This window comes from Mustela erminea, chromosome 2 (genome assembly GCF_009829155.1).
Source record: "Mustela erminea isolate mMusErm1 chromosome 2, mMusErm1.Pri, whole genome shotgun sequence".
Classification (NCBI taxonomy): Eukaryota; Metazoa; Chordata; class Mammalia; order Carnivora; family Mustelidae; genus Mustela; species Mustela erminea.
Genome location: NC_045615.1, coordinates 110,837,330 through 110,860,563, shown reverse-complemented (window position 1 = coordinate 110,860,563; position 23,234 = coordinate 110,837,330). Strand labels below are relative to the sequence as shown.

The window sequence follows — 23,234 nt, the reverse complement described above, 5'->3', positions numbered from 1 at the left end:
AATAGAAAATTTCCTAGAAAGACAAATTACAAAACTAACTCAGTAAAAAAAAAAAAAAAAAATAGAAAGTCCAAATAGACCTATAATAATACTCCAATTGAGTAAGTAATCAGAAACACCTCCAAGAGAAAAGTCCAACCCCAAATTGTCTTTACTGGTAAATCCCCATCAAGCAATAAAAGAATTCACAGAAATCTTCTCAAAGCCTTCCAATAAACAGAAGAGGAACAAACAATTCCTAACGCAGTATATGAAGTCAGAATTAACCTGATACCAAAGGCAGCTAAAAACAGTGTGCAAGACAACTACAGCCCAATTTCCCTTATGAATACAGACATAAAAATCTTCAACAAAATGGCACCAAACCAAATCCAACCACATATTTGAAAGATTATACACCATATAAACCATAATCAAGTAGAACTTATACCAAGAATGTGAGGGTGGTTCAACAGAAGAAAACAAAGCAAAGTAATGGAGATCAATAGAACAAAGCAATAAAAACCCATATGAGCATCTCAAGTGATGCAGAAGAAGCATCTGACATATTAAACATGCTTTTGTGACAAAAGCAAAACAAAGCCAAAACCAAGAAAAAAAAAAAACCCAGAGAAGAACAGAAGGAAACTTTCTCAAAATGATAGTCATTTATGAAGAACCTACATCATACTCAATAGTTAAAACACTGAAAAGTTTCCCCCTTAAGATTAGAGACAAAACAATGTTGCTTGTTTTAACCACTGCTGCTCAACAGTGTACTGGAAGTTCCAGTTAGAGCAATTAGGCAGGAGAAAGAAAATAAAATAGAGAGGTGGAGAGTCCAAGATGATGGAGGAGTAGGCGACCTAAATTTTGTCTGATCCCAGGAATTCAGCTAGATATTTAGCAAGCCGTTCTGAACACCTACAAACTCAATAGGAGATTGAAGAAAAGACTAGCAGCAATTCTATGCACAGAAAAGCAACCACTTTCTGGAAGGAAGGACATTTGGAGAAATCAATCTGAAGCAATATATAGGAAGATAGACCACAGGGTAAGGGGGCCTCCATCAGCTGGCTACTGGCACAAAATCAGAACTTTTAGAAGTCTGCTCTGGAAAGAGATGTCACTCTGGTGGCTAAGCAGGGGGAGAAAATGTTGCTGGGACAGTGCTGTCTCAGGACTCTTGCGGTCACAAAAAGACAGGATGCCTGAGTGCAGCAAAGCTCCCAGGCATCAAAGCAGGGAAGCCAGCTGCAAAAAGTGAGCCCAGGAGTGGGCTCTCTGCTTGGGGTTGCCATAAACTGTGATCCATGCCACAGATCCACTGCAGGGGCCCAACAAATGGCAGATCTGGGCATACTCACCTTCCTCCCATAGAAGAAGCAGTATGGAAGTGCACCGCAAGAATCTGCTAGGTTTGGAAACTCCAAACGGGGCCATATGCCAGAGACAGAAATGCCTGGTCGCAGGCTGGGTGAGCACGGAGTGCAGTGGGTCGCAGGCTGGGTGAGCACGGAGTGCAGTGGGAGACCAAGGAGACAGGAATGATTAACTGTCTCTGAGGGCTCACTGATGAGCAGGGCCCCAAGCTCTAGGCTCCTCTGGGGCCAGAGATTGGGAGGCCGCCATTTTCATTCTCGTCCCTGAAAGCTTTCAGGGAATAAAAGCTATCAAGAGCAAGCAAGAGCAGATTACTCAGCCTGGCCCCTGGCAAGGCCAGTGCAATTTCATCTAGGGCAAAGATATTTGAGAATCACTGGGAGGTCCCTCCCTGAGAAGATCAGCAAGAACATCCAGCCAAGACCAAGTTTACCAATCAATGAGAATTGCAAAACTCCAACGCTAGGGGAATACAACACACAGAATTCATGGTCTTTTTTCCCCATGATTCTTTAGTCTTTCAAAGTTAAATTTTTAAATTTTTCTTTGTTTTTTTACTTATTTCCTTTCTTTTGACTTATTATTTCCTTTTTCAAGCAAATTTTTATCTTGTCAATTCTTTTAAAAATCTTTAATTTTCATTTTTATAGTCACATTCTATCCTTTCATTGTATTTAACCTTATTTTTTGTACATATATAAGTTTTTCTTTCATTAAAATTTTGGGATGCAGTTTCTTCTAAAAGACCAAAACAAACCCAAAATCCAGTGTACCACTCTGCTCTATTCACTTGCCTGATCACATTCTCTCTCTCACTTTTAAAAATCTTTCCTTTTTCAACCAACTTCCTATCAATTCCTTTTTTAAAATCTTTTAAAATTCTCACCTTTACAATAATATTCTATCCTTTCATTGTATTTAACCTTATTTTTCATAAATCTATGTTTTTCTTTCTTTAAAATTTTGGGATTCAGTTTCTTCTAACAGACCAAAATACACCTGAAATCCAGTGTATGGCTCTGTTCTATTCACCACCTGACCATATTCTTTTTTTTCCTTCCCCCCCCCCCCCCCCCCAGTTTTGGGTCTCCTCTGATTTATTTAATCTACATTTCTCTGGGGTTGTTATTACCCTTTTACCATTTTTTCTCTCATTCATCTATTCTTCTTTCAAAAAAATGACAAAACAGAAAAACTCACCTCAAAAAAATAGAACAAGAGGCAGTACCAACTGCCAGGTCATTAGTAAGAAGTTGGAACTAGAATTCAGAATAACAATTATAAAGATACTAGCTGGGCTTGAAAAGAGCACAGAAGACACTACAGAATCCCTTTCTGGATAAATTAAATCTAACCAAGTCAAAATAAAAAAGACTATTAATGAGATGTAATAAAAAATGGAGGCTCTAATGTCTAGGATATATTAGGCAGGAGAGAATTCGTGATAAAGAAGACCAAATGATGGAGCATAAAGAAGCTGAGTAAAAGAGATAAACACTACTGGATCACAAAGGGAGAATTTGAGAGATAAGGGACACCATGAAGCAAAACAATATTAGAATAATTGGAATCCCAGAAGAAGAAAGAGAGGAGTAGAAGGCATACTGGAGCAAATTACAGCAAAGAACTTCCCTAATTTGGGGAAGGAAACAGGTGTCACAATCCAGGAAGCTAAGAGAACCCTTCTCAAAAATGAATAAAAATAGGTCAACACCCCAACATCTAATAATAAAACTTACAAATCTCAGAGACAAGGAGAAAATCCTGACAGCAGCTTGGGATGAGAGGACTGTAACCTACAACAGTCGAAACATTACATTGGCAGCAGACCAATCCACAGAGACCTAGCAGGCCAGAAAGGACTGGCAGGATATATTCAGGAACCAAATGAGAAAAATATGCAGCCAAGAATAATTTATCCAGCTAAGTTCTCATTGAAAATAGAAGGAAAGATAAAAAGCTTCCAGGACAAACAGAAACTAAAAGAATTTGTTATCATCAAACCAACCCTACAAAAAAATACTGAAAGGGGTCCTCTAAGCAAAGAGAAAGAGCCCAGATATAAATAGACCAGAATGGAACAGAGACAATATACAGTAATAGTCACCTTACAGGCAATTTAATGCCACTAAATTCATATCTTTCAATAGTTACCCTGAATGGAAATGGGCTAAATGCTCCAATCAAAAGACAGAGTGTATCATATTGGATAAAAAAGCAAGACCCATTGATATGCTGTCTCAAAGAGACTCATTTTAGACCCAAAGACACCTCCAGATTTAAAGTGTGGAGATATAAAACCATTTACCATGCTAATGGACATCAAAAGAAAGCTGGGGTGGCAATCATTATATCAGACAAATTAGATTTTAAACCAAGCACTATAATGAGATGAGGAAAGACACTACATCACACTTACAGGGTCTATCCAATAAGATCTAATGGCTGTAAATATTTATGCCCCTATCATAGGAGCAGCCAGTTATATAAGCCAGTTAGTAACAAAATCAAAGAAACACCTCAACAATACAATAATAGTAGGGAACTTTAACACCCCCCTTACTGAAATGGACAGATCATCTAAGCAAAAGACCAAAAAGGAAATTAGGGCTTTAAATGACACATTGGACTAGATGGACTTCACAGATATATTCAGAACATTCCACCCAAAGCTACAGAATACACATTCTTCTCAAGTGCACATGGAACATACTCCAGAATATATCACATTCTGGATCACAAATCAGGTCTCAAATGGTACCGAAAGACTGGGATCATTCCCTGCATATTTTCAGAGCTTTAAAACTTGAACTCCATCACAACAGGAAAGTTGGAAAGAACTCAAATACTTGGAGACTAAAGAGAATCCTACTAAAGAATGAATGGGTCAATGAGTAAATTAAAAATTTTTAAAAATTCATGGAAACAAATGAAAATGAAAACACAACCAGTTAAATTTGGGGGGATGCTGCAAAGGCAGTCTAAGAAAAAAGAAAGGTCTCAAATATGCAAGATAACACTATACCTAAAGGAGCTGGAGAAAGAACAGCAAATAAAGCCTAAACCCATCAGAAGAAGACAAATAATAAAGATAAGAACAGAAATCAGTAAAATAGAAACCAAAAGAACAGTAGAACAGATCAACAAAACTAGGAGAAAGGACCCAAATAAAATCAGGAATGAAAGAGGTGAGATTACAACCAATACCAAAGAAATAAAAACAATTATAAGAACATATTATGAGCAACTACAGGCAAAAATAATAATAATAATAATAATAATAATAATAATAATTAGACATTCTGGAAGAAATGAATGCATTCCTAGAGACATATAAACTACAAAACTGAACCAGGAAGAAATAGAAAACCTGAACAGACCCACAACCAGCAAGGAAATTGAAGCAGTTATCAAAAATCTCCCAACAAACAAGAGCTCGGGGGCCAGACAGCTTCCTTTAAAGAAGAATCAACACCTATTCCTTTGAGACTGTTCCAAAAAATAGAAACAGAAAGAAAACTTCCAAACTCATTTTATAAGGCCAGCATTACCTTGATCCCAAAACCAGAAAGAGACCCCATCAAAAAGGAGAATTACAGACCAATATCCTTGATGAACACAGATGTGAAAATTCTCACCAAAACACTAGCCAATAGGATCCAACAGTACAGTAAAAGGATTATTCACCACAACCAAGTGAGATTTATTCCTGGGCTGCAAGGTTGGTTCAACATTCACAAATCAATCGATGTGATACGCTACACTAATAAAAGAAAGGACAAGAACCATATGATAGTCTCAATAGATGCTGAAAAAGCATTTGACAAAGTACATTGTTTCTTGATTAAAACTCTTCACAGTGTAGGGAGAGAGGGGCCATACCTCAAAATCATGAAAGCCATCTATGTAAAACCCATAGCGAATATCATTCTCAATGGGGAAAAACTGAGAGCTTTCCCCCTAAGGTCAGGAACATGGCAGGGTTGTCACTATCACCACTGTTATTCAACATAGTACTAGAAGTCTTAGCCTCAGCAGACAGACAACAAAAAAGAAATAAAAGATATCCAAATCAGCAAAGAAGAAGTCAAAATCTCATTCTTTGCAAGATATGATACTTTATGTGGAAAAACCCAAAAGACTTCACCCCAAGACTGCTAGAACTCATACAGGAATTCACTAAATTGGCAGGATATAAAATCAATGCATAGAAATCAGTTGCATGGGGTAACAGGATGATGGGAATTAAAGGAGGCATGTGATATGATGAGCCCTGGGTGTTATATTTAACTAATGAACCACTGAACACTATATCAAAAAGTAATGATGTATTATACCTTGGATATTTAAATAACAAACAAAAACCCAAAAAACATGCAAATATAGTCCCCTCCGCCATGGGACTTATAGATAAAGCAAATAAATAAATATATCAAAAAGAAAAAAGAAGCTAAGTGAAAGAAAGCAGACATAAAGTCACATACTGTATGATTCCATTTGTAAGAAACACCCAGAATAGTTAAATCCATAGAGATAAAAGGTACACTGGTGGCTTTAAGGAGCAGGTGGCATGGGAAATAAGGAGCAACTGCTCAAGGATACAAAGGATGCTCAAAGGTTATTCCTTTCGGGATAACAAAAATTTTTAAAAATTAAATAGAGGTGTTGGCAGTTGCATGACATCGTGAATGCCAATCAACTGTCCACTTTAAAACTGTTTATATCAATTTCACCTTAATAAAAAAATATAAAAAAATTTTTAAAAGATTTTTACTTATTTATTTGAGAGATGGAGAGCACAGGTAGGCAGAGCTGCAGGTAGAGGGGGAGGAAGAAACAGGCTCTCCACTGAGGAGAGAGCCCCATGTGGACCTCCATTCCAGGGCCTGGTATCATGACCTAAGCCAAAGGCAGCCACTTTAAATGACTGAGCCACCCAGGTATCCCAGCACAAAAATTTTTTGATTAATTATTTATATATGCTATAACAGTGTAGTTCAAGAGTACCTTAAGGAAAAAAATTTAAACCCATATCCTGTCTCAGACCTTCCACCAACCCAATGTAAAATTAAATTATTTCTTCAGACTTCAGAGGAAAAACTTCGAATCATAAATCACAAAGACATAAGGAAAAAAAATTTTAAAACTCCCTCTAATAGTCATTTTTGTTTACATTTCAATTCTCTGCACGTACAATATAACAGTAAGAAATGAGATATATTAGGAATGAAAGTAGAATTTAATTATACTTAAAAGCCAAAATTTTTAAATGTCAAATTTAAAGCTTTAGTCTTTATTGGTCAAATTTAAGCTTTAGTCTAAAAAAATAAAGAGCATAAACATACACAATAAAAAGAAATTTCATAATAACAGGGCTGTAATTATTTCTTACCTCACTATCTAGGAAATCAGAAAGGAGTTTAAGAACATTCTTGGCTGTAGCAGTCTCTTCTTTAGCATCTTTGATATCTTGGTCTCCATCAGTGTTTATTTCTGCATTTTCACCTTGAAGGGCTTTGTTTTTAGTTTTAAATGTCTCAATCCCAAACATCATCAGTTGGTCGAAGATTGCTTTTAAAGCACTTATTTTTATCGTCACATCATCAATTTGCAAAACCTAAATTGAAACAGCCCCAGCCAAAAACTAAATTCAGTAAACTTTTCATTGTCTATGATGTACAAAATTAACATGTACCTTATTTTCTCAGTCTATGAATCTACCACATGAAACATAATTCAAAAATCAAAAATTCCTCTTTTAAGTTACTACTTTTTTTTTTTTAAGATTTTTATTTCTTTATTTGACAGACAGAGATCACATGTAGGCAGAGAGGCAGGCAGAGAGAGAGGAGGAAGCAGACTCCCCGCCGAGCAGAAAGCCCGATGCGGGGCTCGATCCCAGTACCCTTGGATCATGATCTGAGCTGAAAGCAGAGGCCACTAAGCCACCCAGGCGCCCCTTAAGTTATTACTTTTATTTATAGCATAACATTTAGACTTCTAGTTCATTCAGAAAAAGCTTACCTTAAGTACAAGAAAACTCCTAGAATTAGAATCAGGCTGATTTATCTGTTCCTTTTATTTGAAAAAGAATGAATATATTGGATATAATTTTTTTTTTAAATCCAGAAAATTACACTGAAAATTGTTTCAGCCATCTATCAGGTCAAAAACATTACATGCTAACCAATAAAAATAACACGTTAGATTATCAGTACTCTCCCAGGTTATCAAGCTTCACTAAAGATAAAATTTTATTAGTTCAATAAATTTAGATATCATTAAAAGTAAATTCAGTTCTCAATGAACTGGACTCCTTTATAAAAGGAGGTAAACTATAAAATCCAGCAGGTTCTAGGAGTTTGTCCTAGGTTAAGAACACTGAATTCCTATATACCAAATATCAAAGCCATGAAAGAAAAAAAAAGCTGTGTATGTCTATTATGAAGAGCTTTATTATATTCTTTATTGCACTTAAATTTTGGACATTGATACATTACATGGTTATATGGCCTAACCTTTAGAATGAATAAAAATCACCTGTAAGTTGGTCAAGTATGAATTGAGAAAAATAGCTCAAATCTCTGAAATTTCAAAACATATCTATTACGGTACGACCTGCAAATTTGCCAAAGTGAAATGCAGTGTCAAGACTGTTCTCTAAGATTTCTAAACGTGCTAACCCTTTCAGCAGCAGATTTTCCTTGTCATTCTTCATCCCTTACTGGTTAGCAATAGCTCTCGATACTGTATTTATCTAAGCAAGACTTTAAAATAAAATAATTTGGGGCCCCTTGGTGGCTCAGTGGGTTAAAGCCTTTGCCTTCGGCTCAGGTCATGATCCCAGGGTCCTGGGATCGAGCCCCTCATGGGGCGCTCTCTGCTCAGCAGGGAGCCTGCTTCCTCCTCTCTCTCTGCCTGCTTCTCTGCCTACTTGTGATCTCTGTCAAATAAATAAATAAAATCTTTAAAAAAAATAAAATAAAATAAAATAATTTCTGGGGCACCCGGCTAGTCAAGTCAGTAGAGCATGTGACTCTGGATCCTGCAGTTGTTGAGTTTGAGCCCCATGTTGGGCTTGGAGCCAAGGGAAGGAAAGAAGGATTTCTCTCTCCTGCCTTTCTAGCAAGTATGTATACGTGTATTAAATCAAATTTTATTACTAAAACTTGATTTAAAAAAGAACGAATTTCTTACTCCTCCAAAAGAGAGTTATTTTCCCTTAATCTAAAATCTTCTAATGATAGTCCTAAAAATAACTTTATAAACAAATGAATTTATTCAGTGGTTAACTTCTTTTGATCATGAACACTTTTAAGGATGTAAGAAGAGATGAAAACCCCAATGTAGGATGACATACAAAAAAAAGAGACAACATTTTACATATAACTTATTTTACTGCATTTAAACCTGATATTCACAAACAACATTTTTAATTTATAAAAAATATCTCAGTGTCTGACTCTTTATCTCATCAGGGTCATGAGTTTGAGCCCCACACTGGGCTCACACTGGGCATGGAGCATATTTTAAAAAATAAAACAAAAAAAAAACCAAAAAACTGTATCTAGTTATATTTTCAGGCAAATATTAATAGCTCATCCTTAAAAAAAAGTTTAGAGATCTCAGTTGTTTATTGTACCAAAAGCAGGGGGGCAAACTTCAATTCTTCAAAACTTTAATTCCATGACAAGGCTGCTTTTTATTGACTAGTTTGATTTGGAGGAGGGTAAAATTGTGGTCTGGGTAAGAAAAATCATTTCTCTTTCACACCTGTTTGATTTTGACAATTCCTTTCCATAAAAGAAAAGTATAAATATAAAAACAAATAGTATCAAGGCTCCTATAAGCTCTGTCAAGTGGAGTATGAGTTAGTATTAAATACTTCAGAATACTCCAGGACACACTTAAGCATTACAATCACACTGCATTTCTTCTGGCTTAAATGACCACAGCATTTACTACTGATGTTATGACCAGTAAAAATTAAAAGGGTCAAAATTCACATTTCATCTTTAAAGGCTAAGTGAACTTGATTGTTTTTGGGAAAAGTTCTATGGTATTTACTGCAATACTAGAAATTTTATATAACTATCTACCTTTAATCTCCTCTATTATAAACTTGACTACAACTCACAGTTCTTCAGAACCATTCTTAGTGGTATATAGAACATCTTAATGAATGATTTATCCCATTTTTAGAGCCCCCCCAAAAAATATTTAAGCTAGATATAAATGAATTCTTTACTATTAAATGCTCTAAAAAGAATTTTCTCCCACTTTAAAGTAATAACCAGAGATCAATCTAGCATAGCAAGACCCATCTTTCAGGAAGCCAGGAAATAGAAGTAAAGAGGTTACTGTTCATTAAGTTCTTAGCAAAACCTCTTTGAAAATATAGGATTTTATTCTCTGGGCACCTATATTAAGCCAAAAAATTTCACAATACTAAAAAAAACTTCCTTTCGAATTACTAACAGAATCATTGATGCCAAATGATTGAAAAGGAATGACTTTCTGTAACACATGCAGATTCATTCTGTATCTTGGGAGTAAAACCTGATGGAGGGCCAAGTACTACAAATGATTCACCCAGACAAAGTACCAAAATTTTTCTTTCCATTTGAGAAAGGAACTTCACATCAATTTTTTTCCCTAAAGATTTTATTTATTTGACAGACAGAGACCACAAGTAGGCAAAGAGGCAGAGAGAGAGGGGGAAGCAGGCTCCCTGCTGAGCAGAGAGCCTGATGCAGGGCTCGATCCCAGGACCCTAGGATCATGACCTGAGCCAAAGGCAGAGCCTAACCCACTAAGCCACTCAGGCACCCCAGAACTTCACATCATTTTGAAGATACTACTGACATTTCAAGTTTCCAAAAGGATCTAACAATAATAGAAATCTTTCTGTCACAACAGCAGCATAGCATGATAACTATAAATAAAGCATCAACAGGAATTTCATCACTGTACAGTAAACAAATTGATGAGATGCCAAATGATACAAAAAAGGAAGTTAGAACAAAACCCTGAAATTCCTAATGACTATCTTTTGACGTAAGTATGATTTTAATTTTCTTCCTCTGATAAGCCATTAGCAGTTTGACCATTTCTAGAACACATAATTTCCCCAAGTTCTAACTGTATGCTTTCTTTCTCTTGGTAATGTGATTGCAACATTAAAGGATGCTCCAAGGGGCACCTGGGTGGCTCAGTGGGTTAAGCCTCTGCCTTCAGCTCAGGTCATGATCTCAGGGTCCTGGGATCAAGACCCACAGCATCGGGCTCTCTGCTTGGCAGGGAGCCTGCTTTGCCCACCCCTCCCTCTCTCTGCCTGCCCCTCTGCCTACTTGTGATCTCTATCAAATAAATAAATAATATCTTTAAAATAAATAAATAAATAAAAGGATGCTCCAAAATAAGGGTTTCAGGCCTTTTTTTTTTTAGATTTTATTTATTTATTTGACAGAGAGAGATCACAAGTAGGCAGAGAGGCAGGCAGAGAGAGAGGAGGAAGCAGGCTCCCTGCTGAGCACAGAGCCCGATGCGGGACTCAATCCCAGGACCCTGAGATCATGACTTGAGCAGAAGGCAGCGGCTTAACCCACTGAGCCACCCAGGCGCACCCCCCCCCTTTTTTTTTAAAGATTTGTTTAGTTATTTATTTGAGGTGGGCAATGGGAGAGAGAATCTCTAGCAGATTCCTGCTGAGACCAATACTGCCAGATTTCAGGACCCTAAGAGATCATGACCTGAGCTAAGAGTGAGATGCTTAACCAACTGAGCCACCCAGACACCCAAGATTTCAGTCTTTTAAAATAATCTTTTCATTGAAATCTTTTCATGAAAATGATGATCTGTGTTGTCACATGTTGTTTTCAAATTGAGCAAAGTACTCTCATATACCTGCTGGCAACCAATTTGCACTAAAATTCCTTGCAGCTTTTTTATACCATTACATTTTGCAACACCAGATGCTACATGAGTCATATTGTCTTTTCATATAGGGAAATGGAACAAGGTATATTTCTGAAATTAAGCCAGGCCTAAATGTTAAAGACAGATGTCTAAAGGAGTTAAAAAGTCAAATATATCCCACTAATACACTAGATTTCATCCTTCTTGTCTATTCAACAGCACTCTAGCAAGTGCCTTCTCTTCCTATATTATCAATTTTTTTCCTTTCAACAGGGCCATTGTCCTTAGCATTCATTATAAACATGGTATAATCTTCTCCATCTTAAAAAAAAAAATTAAAACCAAAAAGCTTTTAATTTTATTCCAAACCCTTCTCGTGCTACCTCCCATTTCCGTTTCTCCTAACAAAAATGAAATCTTGAAATAGTATAGTCTACACTGGCTATCTCCACTTCTTCTCTCATAATTCTCTCTTCAGCCCACTCCAATAAAGCTTTGTCCTCCACATAAGCTATTTTCAAGAACATCACCAAACATTTCCTTATTTGCCCCAGTCAATTATAAATCCTTATCAACCTATCACCAGCATCGAACAGTCAGGGGATACTAGCCCCTATAAAATATCATCTTCCCTTGCTTCTAGGAAGTGCTCTTACTGCCCTCTTACTGTCTATTTCACCTTAGTCTGTACTGGTTCTTCTTGATCTCTCCTTTAAATGTGGCCTAAGCCCTCGGGAACTACAAAGTAAAGATCTCCAATGAATCTACATCCATCGCTCATGTAAAATCCAGTCTCTAAGCACTGGATACTATTACAAAGACTTAGATTCATCTCTCCAGCTTGCACTTCCCTCCTATCTCCAAATTCAAATACAAATGTCTATTTGATATATCCACTTGGAACTCAAACTTCAAACTTACCATGCCCAAAATTGAATTTCTTATCTCATCCACCTGCCCTACAACCTGTTCCCTCTGTTTCCCCCCATCATCAGAAAGGGCAAGTCTGTCTTTCCAATTATTTTGTCTAAAATTCTCAGCTATCTTCAACCTCGTTCTCTCACATGTCCCATCAGATTCCTCACCAAATTCTAAAGATGTTGTCTTCCAAACTTAGATTACCAACCCTTTTTGTAACCCTAGTAACCACTCGAATACTGGTCCAAGCCATTATCAACTTTTTCCTGGATTACTGCATACCTTCCTTATGAGTATCTCTGCTTCCATACTTGTACCCCTACAGTTAATATTAGGGACCTGCAAACTATGGCTAAGGGGCTAAATCTAGTCTGCTGCCTCTTTTTACAGAGCCTTAAAGTTAAGAAGAGTTACATCTTTAAATGGTTAAAAAAATAACTTCATTGCACCACAGAATAATACTGGAGACATACCATACGGTCTGCAAAGTCCAAAATATTTACTCTGTAGCTCTTTACAGAAGTTTGCTAACGCCTGGTCTATATCTACACTATACCCCAGTCAGATCCTAATAATTCTCTACTCAAAATCCTTCAGTTCTTTCCCATTTCATTCACTGTGAAATCTATTAATTCCATAGAAGATCCTGTTGCCTGCTAATCCTTTCTCCTACTCTTCTCTTTGTTGTTGGCCCTAGCGATAGTTACCCTGTTCCTTGAGCATGTGAAACAAAGTCCTACTTCAGGGGCCCTTCCCTTGTTCTTCCCTCTCCTCAGAAACATCTTACTCAGATATCTAACATAATTCATTCATCCACTTTCCTCTAGTAGTGACCCAAATTTCAACTTATTAGTGAGGCCTTTCCTATTAAACAGATCCCTCTATTTCTACTCCTTACCCCTCTTCATTCTTTTGTTTTATTTTTTGGTACTAAGTCTTCTTTGCCTTTCTCAATCTGACACACTATATATTATCTTTCATTATGTGTTTACCCTTCTAAAATGTAAACTCCATTAGGACAGCAACTTTTATCTTGTTTTTTTTCATTACCTATCTTATTTTCTTTTTTAAAAAAAGATTTTATTTATTTATTAGAGTGCACACATGAGACAGAGTGTCAGAGAGGGAGAAAAGAAGCAGGGGCAGAGGGAGAAGCAGACTCCACACTGAGCAGGGAGCCCAACACGGGGCTTGATCATGACCTGAACTGAAAGCAGATGCTTAATTGATTGAGCCACCCAGGCACCCCCATCTTAGTATTTTCTAAGCCTAGAATAATGCTGGGTATAGAATAAGCTATATGTTTAATTTTAAAAATACCTTAAATAACTGACATTTCATTTTTCTACTTTAATAAGAAAGAAATAAAAAGGTAGAAATCATCCTGTCCCTAAAAGTCATCTATAATAGTCATCATCATTAATAAGCCCTGGAATAAATTAAATTTAGAACACTCATAGGATCTCCACAGATTCTGAGTACTTATTTCAGGAAATACAACCCAGATTTTGTCATAGGATAAATCCTACCTGCAACAGTAATACGAAGTGTTTACTTGCAAAATCCTGATTCTGTAGTCCACAGCATCCCAAGCATAAAACAGCCAGATTTCTTATTACAGGATGAACACTTATTATTCCAGGAAGAATCTAAATTAAATAAATTTAATTAAAATAATTTTGACCAGGACAAGAAATTTATAACAGTATATTAAAAACATGGTCAAATAGATAATTTCTGTATGATGTTATAGATCTATTTCTTATCCACACTGTCTAACTCAATTTTCAATTTAAAAAAAAGGGTAAATATTAAATTGCTGAAACAGAAGAATGTAGCCAGAATGAAATACAGTCTGATCATGAGACACCTGCCCTTCCACCTGCTAAAAGTGACTCAATGGCTTCCCAGTGTTGACAGGGCAAAGATAAAACTCCCTTACATGACATATATCTCATTGCATAGTCTTTATTAATACCATCTTATATCATGCTACCCCTTGCTCTTTGTTTATACTGATTTTGATGTCTTTTATTCAGTGCTATTCAAAAGAAATATAAAGTAAGTCATAGGTTATTTTAAATTTTATACTATGCACATTAAAAAGAAACATATGAAGCTAATTTTAATACATTATACCCAATATAATGAAAATATTAACATTACAACATGTAATCAATATTTTAAAAAATTGAGATAATCTACATTGTATTGTTTGTACTAAGTCTTCAAAACCCAATGTATTTTGACTCTTGAAGCACATCTCAGTTTGAATGGTTAATAGCCACAGGTTCTTTTTTAAAGATTTTATTTATTTATTTGAGTAAGAGAGAGCACAGAGGGAGAGTGAGAATCAGACTCTCAGCTGAACAGGGAGCCTAACATGGGTCTCAAACCCAGGACCCTGATATCATGATCTGAGCGAAAGGAAGAGGCTTAACCAACTGAGCCACCCAGGCGCCATCGACACAGGTTTCTAACAGCCACACATGGCTAGTTGTAGCTCTACTGGAAAGAGCAAATCTAGAATATTCTTCTTTCCCCTTTTCACATAGTTGATGTCCCTTCAAACATCAGATCAAAGTCATCTTCCCTGAATAGAGCAAATTCCACTATTACAAGTTCACATATGGCCATATAGCTCTTCTTCCTAGCAATTACCAATGGCATAACCTTCCACTTGTTTATTTGATTGATGTCCCTTCTCATTTGACCAGAAGATCTACAAGGGCAGTCTACATGCTTTGTATCCCATGTACACTATCACTGACAATTAGTATACAGTAGATGTTCAATAAATATTTGTTCAATTAGTAACTTAACTATTTTTATTTAGAAACTTCATTAAAATACTATAACTCCTCTATCTAAATACTCTACTCATTTACATCCCTCTAGTTTCTTTCAATCTTTAGACATAATTGTCTTTGTATACTTAAAACCATTACGACCATTCAATTTTGTGTTTTTTCTTCACTCAGAGTATCTTTTCCAACATATATAAGTCTTCATACATACTACTTCAATTGTGTAATTATATGATAGTTTAACATTCTCTTACAATAGAACCAGACATAAAGTATGCAAACAGAACTTTAAAAGTACTACTTTTACTAAAGACATTTGCTTCACTAAGGATAAAGCTAAATTATAATGGTTTAGTAAAATCTTTTAATCAGAAGCTCTACATTGTTATAAACAATAACTGGTCTTCTTTACTGACTTTAGAAACTCATACAATCCAAGGAACCTGATTTTAGATTATATTAATTGGCTGTTTTTCAATAATCCCAAGTAAAAACAATTGGGGGACAATCCTGGAAGAGTCTGGACACATTCAAATTTGCTTTGGATAAGTAGCACTTGTAAAAACAATACCCTAGAGTTGCACTAAGTGATACTGTAGCCACTGAGCACATGTAGCTATTGAACACTGGAAATATGACTACACCAGACTGAGATGTGCTATTAAGACTTTGTATGCGGGAGCATGGGTGACTCAATTGGTCAAGTGTCTAACTCTTGATTTCAGCTCAAGCTCTGATCTCAGGGTCGGAAATTCAAGCAAGCCCCACATGGGGCTCCACACTGCACACAGAGCCTACTTAAAAAGAAAAAAAAAAGATCTGAATGTAAAATATCTCAATAGTTTATTATTGAGTAAATGAAGCCATTAAAACATTTTGGATATATTGGGTTAAATATATTAAAATTAATTTCATCTGTTTCTTTTTAATTTTTAAATGTGACTACAGAAAATGAAAAGTTACATGTGTTTGAATTATATTGCTTTCAGACAATGTTTTACTATAGTCTTGCAGTATTTATGTCTCTATGGTCACTAATACGGGAACTACCTTTGAAAAGCTACTTAAGTATAAAGTCCTTTAAATATATAGGAAAAAAATTCCTTTCACAGGACTCAAAATATTAACAGTCTCATAGTCTTTCTAGATAGCAAGATTCCAGTACTTAAATATTCCTAATGTTTTTCATTATTTCCTCTTACTATCAAAAAATGAAGATACTCTACATCTTTTTCTAGCATAATTTTTTCATACTTCTTAAAGGAATAAATATCACTTATATACCAGGACTTTTATATGCATTATCTTAATTTAATATCCACAATATGAAGTACTCACTATATAATTTTTCTTTTTACCACTCATATTTATCAGATGTTTAAGATGGTCATCTTTTTCTTCTTTGGAACTTCAAGGAACATATTACTTATGAAACAAGGAAGAAGTGGGCTAAAACATAAAGCCTCAAAGGCCACAAACATACCAAAGATTCAATGATGCCATTCATGGTTGCACCTATTCCTGCTGAAGTGGACATCTGCTTCAACAGTTCATAGCACAAAATAAGACACTTCTGTAGTGTTTCAACATCATTCTAAAATGAAACACAAAATACTCTGCATTAGTAAGTATATCTTCTGCCCATCCCTTAAATGTTAGCTTTTCCAGGGTAAACATACTGTCTCTACACACACTCCCTAGGGAATCTTATCCAGATCTCCAACTCCATTTACCATCCATGAGCTGACCCAGCTATTTTTTAAGTTTCAGATTCATATATACAATTGCTACAAGACATTTCCTCATATATGTTCCATAGACTTCCCAAACCCAAATGTCCAAAAGAGAACCAAATCATCATTATCCCAATCCCTCCTCTTGTGTTATTTCCATAAATAACACTGCCATCTATCCAAATGTCCAAACCAAAAGACCTATGATACATTTTTAACTCACTCTTCTCCCTGTTACTAATTTCTAAATACTTCTCAAATCCATTACTTCTTTCCACATCCACCATCATTATCTTGTTCAGGCTGAAATCATATCAAGTCCACATTATAACATAGTAGTCTTCAACGACTATACCTGTGTAAGCTCTTATCACATTTTATGATGAAGATATATATCTCATTCTACCACTTAAAACATTTAGTGGTTCACCATGATCCTTGGCTAAGGCAGAAAGTTTTCAATATTGCTTATGCAAGGCCTTACAAGACCTGGCCCTTAATTTTTCCACCAGATTTATCTCTTACCTCTCCCCCCTCAATTCTCTAGTCATGTGGACCTGAAGTTTTCAAACATAGAAAATACTCTTTAATTTCTGGGCCTTCCACATGCCTTCCATCTGCTGCATTCTAACAATTCATCAGGCAGAGACAACAGAGTGCACTAAAGGCACAAATCTAAAGCCACTTGCCTGACTTGCCTGGATATGACTCCTGCCTCTACAACTTACTATCTGTGTGACTTTGGGCAAGTTACTTTCCCTCTATAAAATGAAAATAGCACCATCCCATAAGTTTATAGTGAGAATCAAACACTTGCGAAGTGCCTGAAGCAGTGACTACCACAGAAAAAGCAACCTGTAAATGTTAGCTTACATTATTAATTTTTACTCAGACATCAAGTGAAAACATTTCTTCCCCTAGGGAAGCCAACAACACCACACCTGAGTTGGATACCTCGCCATAAAACCCCTATAACTTCCCTGCGTATACCATTTATTACGCCATTCTGTAATTATACTATAATAAATTTATAACCCTTGAGTAGGACAAATGAACACACTAAAGATCAAGGGAAGTCAAGTTAAACAGATATTAATCATGATAAACCATATTTGTTCATATTATCCCATTTCAGACCTGCAGTTTATATTGTTTTTCAGTTTATATTTTCATTTTTCACTTTAAATCCACTCCTCAAATTAAGAACCTGTAATGATCCATAGACTTTGCCAAACAAAATAAGATACTAGTTATGAAAATAAAATTCAGGCATACTCAAAGTGGAGTGTTGGAGCAGGGATGTCTATGGCTAGAGAGCGCCAAGGACATAGCACAACTTAAAAAACGCCCCTGTATAGTAAATTCTTCCCTATTCAGTATTCCCCTTATGAACATACTCCAATCAGTACTTCCTAAACTGAAGTAAAATAATAATGTTTACTACAAAAGCAGAATTCTAAAAGACCTCCTGAAAATTAACATCAAATTTTATAGTAATTGATGCCATTCTATCTTATGTTAAAATATGACTAGTTCATCACACCAATGAAGTTAAAAAAAATAAATAACTGCTGAAACTCAGCTTTAAGTGTTACTAGATAAAATGCTTAGTATTTCATTTAAAATAACAAAACTACTTAGCTTTTTCTAAAAACAAAAAGTGTAGTTAAGCTTTAAAAATTACCTGTATATGCTGGGGGGAGGGGGGTTGGGAGAAGGGGGGTGGGGTTATGGACATTGGGGAGGGTATGTGCTTTGGTGAGTGCTGTGAAGTGTGTAAACCTGGCGATTCACATATCTGTACCCCTGGGGATAAAAATATATGTTTATAAAAAATAAAAAATTAAAAAAAAAAATTACCTGTATAATGGTATAGTTACCATACTTACCACAGAAATTCTTTTCCTAGCTCAGAAAGGTCAGGAGTTTTCCACAAAGAAAAAGATGGATAGATGGATGCATTTTCCTCCTCTAAAGCATTCAAAATACACACACACACAAAGAAGGAAAACACTGGAAGGTTAAGTTTCCCTAGCAAGGAAGAAAGACTACAGACTACAGAGATTAGCATGACAGGAGAGCAAATAAAGTCCTAGTTATAAAAATTAAAGCTAATCAAGGCCTTCCTTTCAAAGTCTAAAATAAAAAGGAACAAGAGAAAAAAATTATTTTCATCTTAATTCATGATACTGCTAAAAAGCCCTCCATAGTAAACATATTCTGGCAGCTTTCTGAGTTAAGAAAGAAAAAAAGTGTAGTTGAGATGATTAATAACAGCTGAAACTTAGTATGATAAAGTTATCTATACCTTCTCTATATGGACTTCTTTTATTTCAAGTTGCTCTGTCTCTTTCAATAGGTTTATTCTGGCATCTTCTAATGCTTTTATTTCTTCTTTTAATTCTGATGCTCGATTAAAGTCCTGTAAGTTAATGCAATTTTCCAAAGCTTCTTTTGCCTCAATAAGCTTAACTTTTATTTCTGCCATCTAAGGAAAGATATAAATCGCTTCAGCAAAAGCTATTATTATGAACATCTATAGCAAACTAAAGAGTAATATTTAACATTATGACAACCCGAAGTTAAGCAGAATCAGGCATATACAAAAAGTTGTGGTCTTCCTGATCCAAAGAAGGGCAAATCTTTCAGACTGCATAATCTGGTAACATTTTAGATACTCTTATAGTTTAACTGTTAATTAATAATTTGACTCTGTGAGAACAATTCTGAAAATATACAGCAAGAGGAAATAAAAGACTTGCACAGTTATGTTATACTCAAGCATTTATTTAATTCAGAAGAAATTTACCTTGACTTCTTTCTTTCTTGCATCAGCTGGATCATCAGCACCAACAGTAACAATAGGCGCCCGAATCTCTGAGATAATTTCTGTAACCTGATAAATTATAAGTCGGAGCACATCCTTTAATATATGTTCTGTATCATAAAATGAAACCAAATTGCTACACAGAACTCCAAATAGTATCCATAATCTCTTGCAAAATAGAGTAAAGCACACATTCTACTTGCTAGACAATCTGGGGCGGGGTGGGGGTATGACCAAACAATATATTTGACTAAAAACTCTAAGATTATAAGAAGGTAAACAGGTACATAGACACTGAAGATAAATTCCCTCATACAATGCTTGAAAAACAAAGAAAAATAAATATAGTATCTAATCTTAGGCACCAAAATCTAAAATTCTCTGTCTACAATCCTCAACTCCCTCTCTAGTTTAGCTCCACAGGAGTTAAATATAGAAAAACAGAACACGCTTTTATTCTTCCTTTGGGTATAGAATGCATAAATAATGCCAGCATGACTAAAGACTTTCCTTTCAGAGCCACTGGGACACAAGAGTTGGCTGATTCAGGAAAAGGTTACATCCATATGAAGGTACTTAAGCAGACATTGGATAACCACTAACTGGGAATGTTGTAGAAAGGATTTATGTATAATAAGGGGTTGGAAAAGACAACCCCTCAATTAATTTGCAATGCAAAGATTACATGAATTTATGAAAAGCACTGATACAGGTCTTTTTGGCTACCCCTGAAAAAATGATACTTGGCAATAGTATAATAATAGATAACACTTAATTCTGTATTTACCGAGTACTGGATGAATACTATTTCATTGAACAAGGTAGGTCTTATTGTTATTCTCGTTTTACAGACAAGTAAAAAGGCTAAATTAAATAACTTGCTGAAAGTCACAAAGCCAGAAAGTAGAAGGGATCTGAACCTAAGTGTGTCTAATTTAAGCCAGCTCTCAAACACTCAAACACTCTAGTGATCAAGACACCTGTACCCTCTACCCTAACTTGTACTATTCAAACTGATTCAACAAAATGACAGGAAGAGAAGATGATTTTTCAAATGCATGTGTGGGAGAGAGATTCAGTTTTAAAAACTAAAAATTTAATAGACAAGACTAAGACAAAAAGCAATTGTGAAGATACAGCAAAAAATACTGAAAAGAAAACAAAGACAATCCTTAATCTCACTGACCAAAACCTTTCAACCTTTATCAACACTTAAGAAAATTACTTACAATTTGTGTTCTCTTATTATCATCTGTAATGATGCAGAGCAATCTCTCAACAAGAAAAGAAAGTAGGGATACCGGGGTTGTGGGTAGCGTAAGAATCTCCTGTAAAATAGCCAGTAGTCCTTTCCTACATTCAAAAAGAACTGTTTTCATTTAACCATGACAGAAACACATTTTATCTCTAACATTTATTCTGCAGACTTAATTATATTTGTATCAGTTCTTTTTTATCACTATAGGTACAAAATATATGTACAGATTAGGTCAAAAATTCATGTTCTACAAAAAAGTATTTTTTTATAAATGGCCCTACAATCTGTCATAAATCAACATGGTGAAATGACAAAATATCAGAAGTGAATCAAATTTTCAGATAGTGGGCACCTGGGTGGCTCAGTGGGTTAAAAAGCCTCTGCCTTCAGCTCAGGTCATGGTCCTGGGATCGAGCCCCATATGTTGGGCTCTCTGCTCAGCAGGGAGCCTGCTTCTCCTCTCTCTCTCTGCCTGCCTCTCTGCCTACTTGTGATCTCTCTCTGTCAAATAAAAATAAATAAAATCTTTAAAAAAAATTTTTTCAGATAGTATCACTAGCCCTCTCTGTAATAGAGATTTCTTTTTTGACGGACAGAGATCCTAAGTAGGAAGGGAGGCAGGCAGAGAGGGAGAGGGAAGCATGCTCCCCGTTGAGCAGAAAGCCCAACACAGGGCTCAATCCCAGGACCCCGAGATCATTACCTGAGCCGAAGGCAGAGGCTCAACCCCCTGAGCCACCTAGGCACCCCTGTAATAGAAATCTTTAAGCAAAGTCTGCAATTTTATTGATTTATTCTGAAAAAATTGAATGTATTTCCATATATATGAACAAAATGGATACAAACTGCACAGGTAACACCTATATGCATATTTTTGCCCATATATATATGGGCAAATATATATATATGTAAATATATACATATATAGTACATATATAGTACAGTACAATTCCAGAAATACAGTACAGTACTTTATTTTCTCTTCCTTATGATTTTCTTAGTAACATTTTTTCTAGCTTACTTGATTATAAGAATATGATATATAATACATATAATATAGAAAATCATGTTAATCAACTGTTTACATCAATTTTTATGTTATGCTTACTGGTAAAGCATTTAGTCAATAGGCTATTAATAGTTTTGGTTTTTTTTAAAGATTTTATTTATTTATTTGACAGAGAGAGAGATCACAAGTAGGCAGAGAGGCAGGCAGAGAAAGAGAGGGAAGTACGCTCCCTGCTGGGCACAGAGGGCTCTATCTCAGGATCCTGAGATCATGACTTGAGCTGAAGGCAGAACCCACTGAGCTACCCAGCCACCCCAATAATTAGGTTTTTGAGAGGTCAACAGTTTTATGTGGATTTCTGACTCCATAGAGGTGAGATGGGGGATCAGGGAGTCAATTATATTTATGTATAAGTATATACGTATGCGTGTGCATACACATACACACACACAAACACGTATGTATACACAGAGAGAAAGGGTGTATTTCCTGCTAGATATTACATGTATAAGAGGAAAAAGAAAACTCTATTGCACTATAGAGAGCTAGGTTAAATGTAAATATATTTAATCATACTATAACAAGAATATATTTCAATACAGGATATTAAAAGAGCAAATTAGGATGAGGATTAATATTTAGACATACCTTCCTCCTTCTTCACTTGTATCCAAAGACTTGATAATTAGAATCAACTGTTGACCTATAAATTCTTTTGACATCAAATTTCCAATATAGGAAAAATCATTTTTCTTTTCATCTTTCACAACTGGGATACTCTGAATATAACTAAAACAAGCAGAATAAATAAAATGTAAAATCTGTTTAAAAAAAACATTAAACAGGTCCCCCATGAGGTCAGAAAAGGGTCTTTTTCAATTCATATAACTTCAACCAAATGGATGTTTATACCATGTTATACTAATTTGGCCTAAAGAATAAACTCTATGCGGTTGTTATGAACTGCTGCAAACTTATGGGCTTGAATCAGAAAGAATTTGGAAAATATACTTATTAAAGATTCAAATTTCTTATGGGAAATTTTCAAAAAGCACATATTTATGTCTCTCAAGTTGGTGACATTATTTCAATGTAACCAGTATTCTCAATTAGAGTCTTGGATCCCTTTAATAAAAACTCAATTTTTCTTTTTTTTCTTTTAAAGATTTTTATTTATTGAGAGAGAGAGATAGCACAGAGGAAGAGTGAAAAGGAGAAGTAAAGTCCCCGCTGAGCAGAGAGCCCAATGTAGGACTCTACCCCAGGACCCTGAGATCACCACTTAAACCAAAGACAAATGCTTAACCAACTCGGCTACCCAGGTATCCCCGCCTTTTTTTTTTTTTTCCTAAGATTTTTTTTATTTGACAGAGCAAGGGGGGCAGCAGGCAGAGGCAGAAGG

The 23,234-nt window shown here is 35.6% G+C and overlaps 1 protein-coding gene across 1 annotated transcript in view; it reads right to left on the bottom strand.

Annotated features, from left to right (window-relative positions):
• The window catches only part of NCAPG (non-SMC condensin I complex subunit G), a 50,834-nt gene that overhangs the window by 15,664 nt on the left and 11,936 nt on the right, over positions 1–23,234 (bottom strand). Inside the window, exons 8-14 of the mRNA XM_032333961.1 lie at positions 22,481–22,621; positions 20,795–20,918; positions 19,548–19,634; positions 19,047–19,226; positions 16,489–16,599; positions 13,728–13,847; positions 6,755–6,979 (exon numbers count right to left, since the gene is read on the bottom strand). Of these exons, the coding sequence (XP_032189852.1) occupies positions 6,755–6,979; positions 13,728–13,847; positions 16,489–16,599; positions 19,047–19,226; positions 19,548–19,634; positions 20,795–20,918; positions 22,481–22,621 (988 nt within the window). The remainder of the gene's footprint in view (positions 1–6,754; positions 6,980–13,727; positions 13,848–16,488; positions 16,600–19,046; positions 19,227–19,547; positions 19,635–20,794; positions 20,919–22,480; positions 22,622–23,234) is intronic.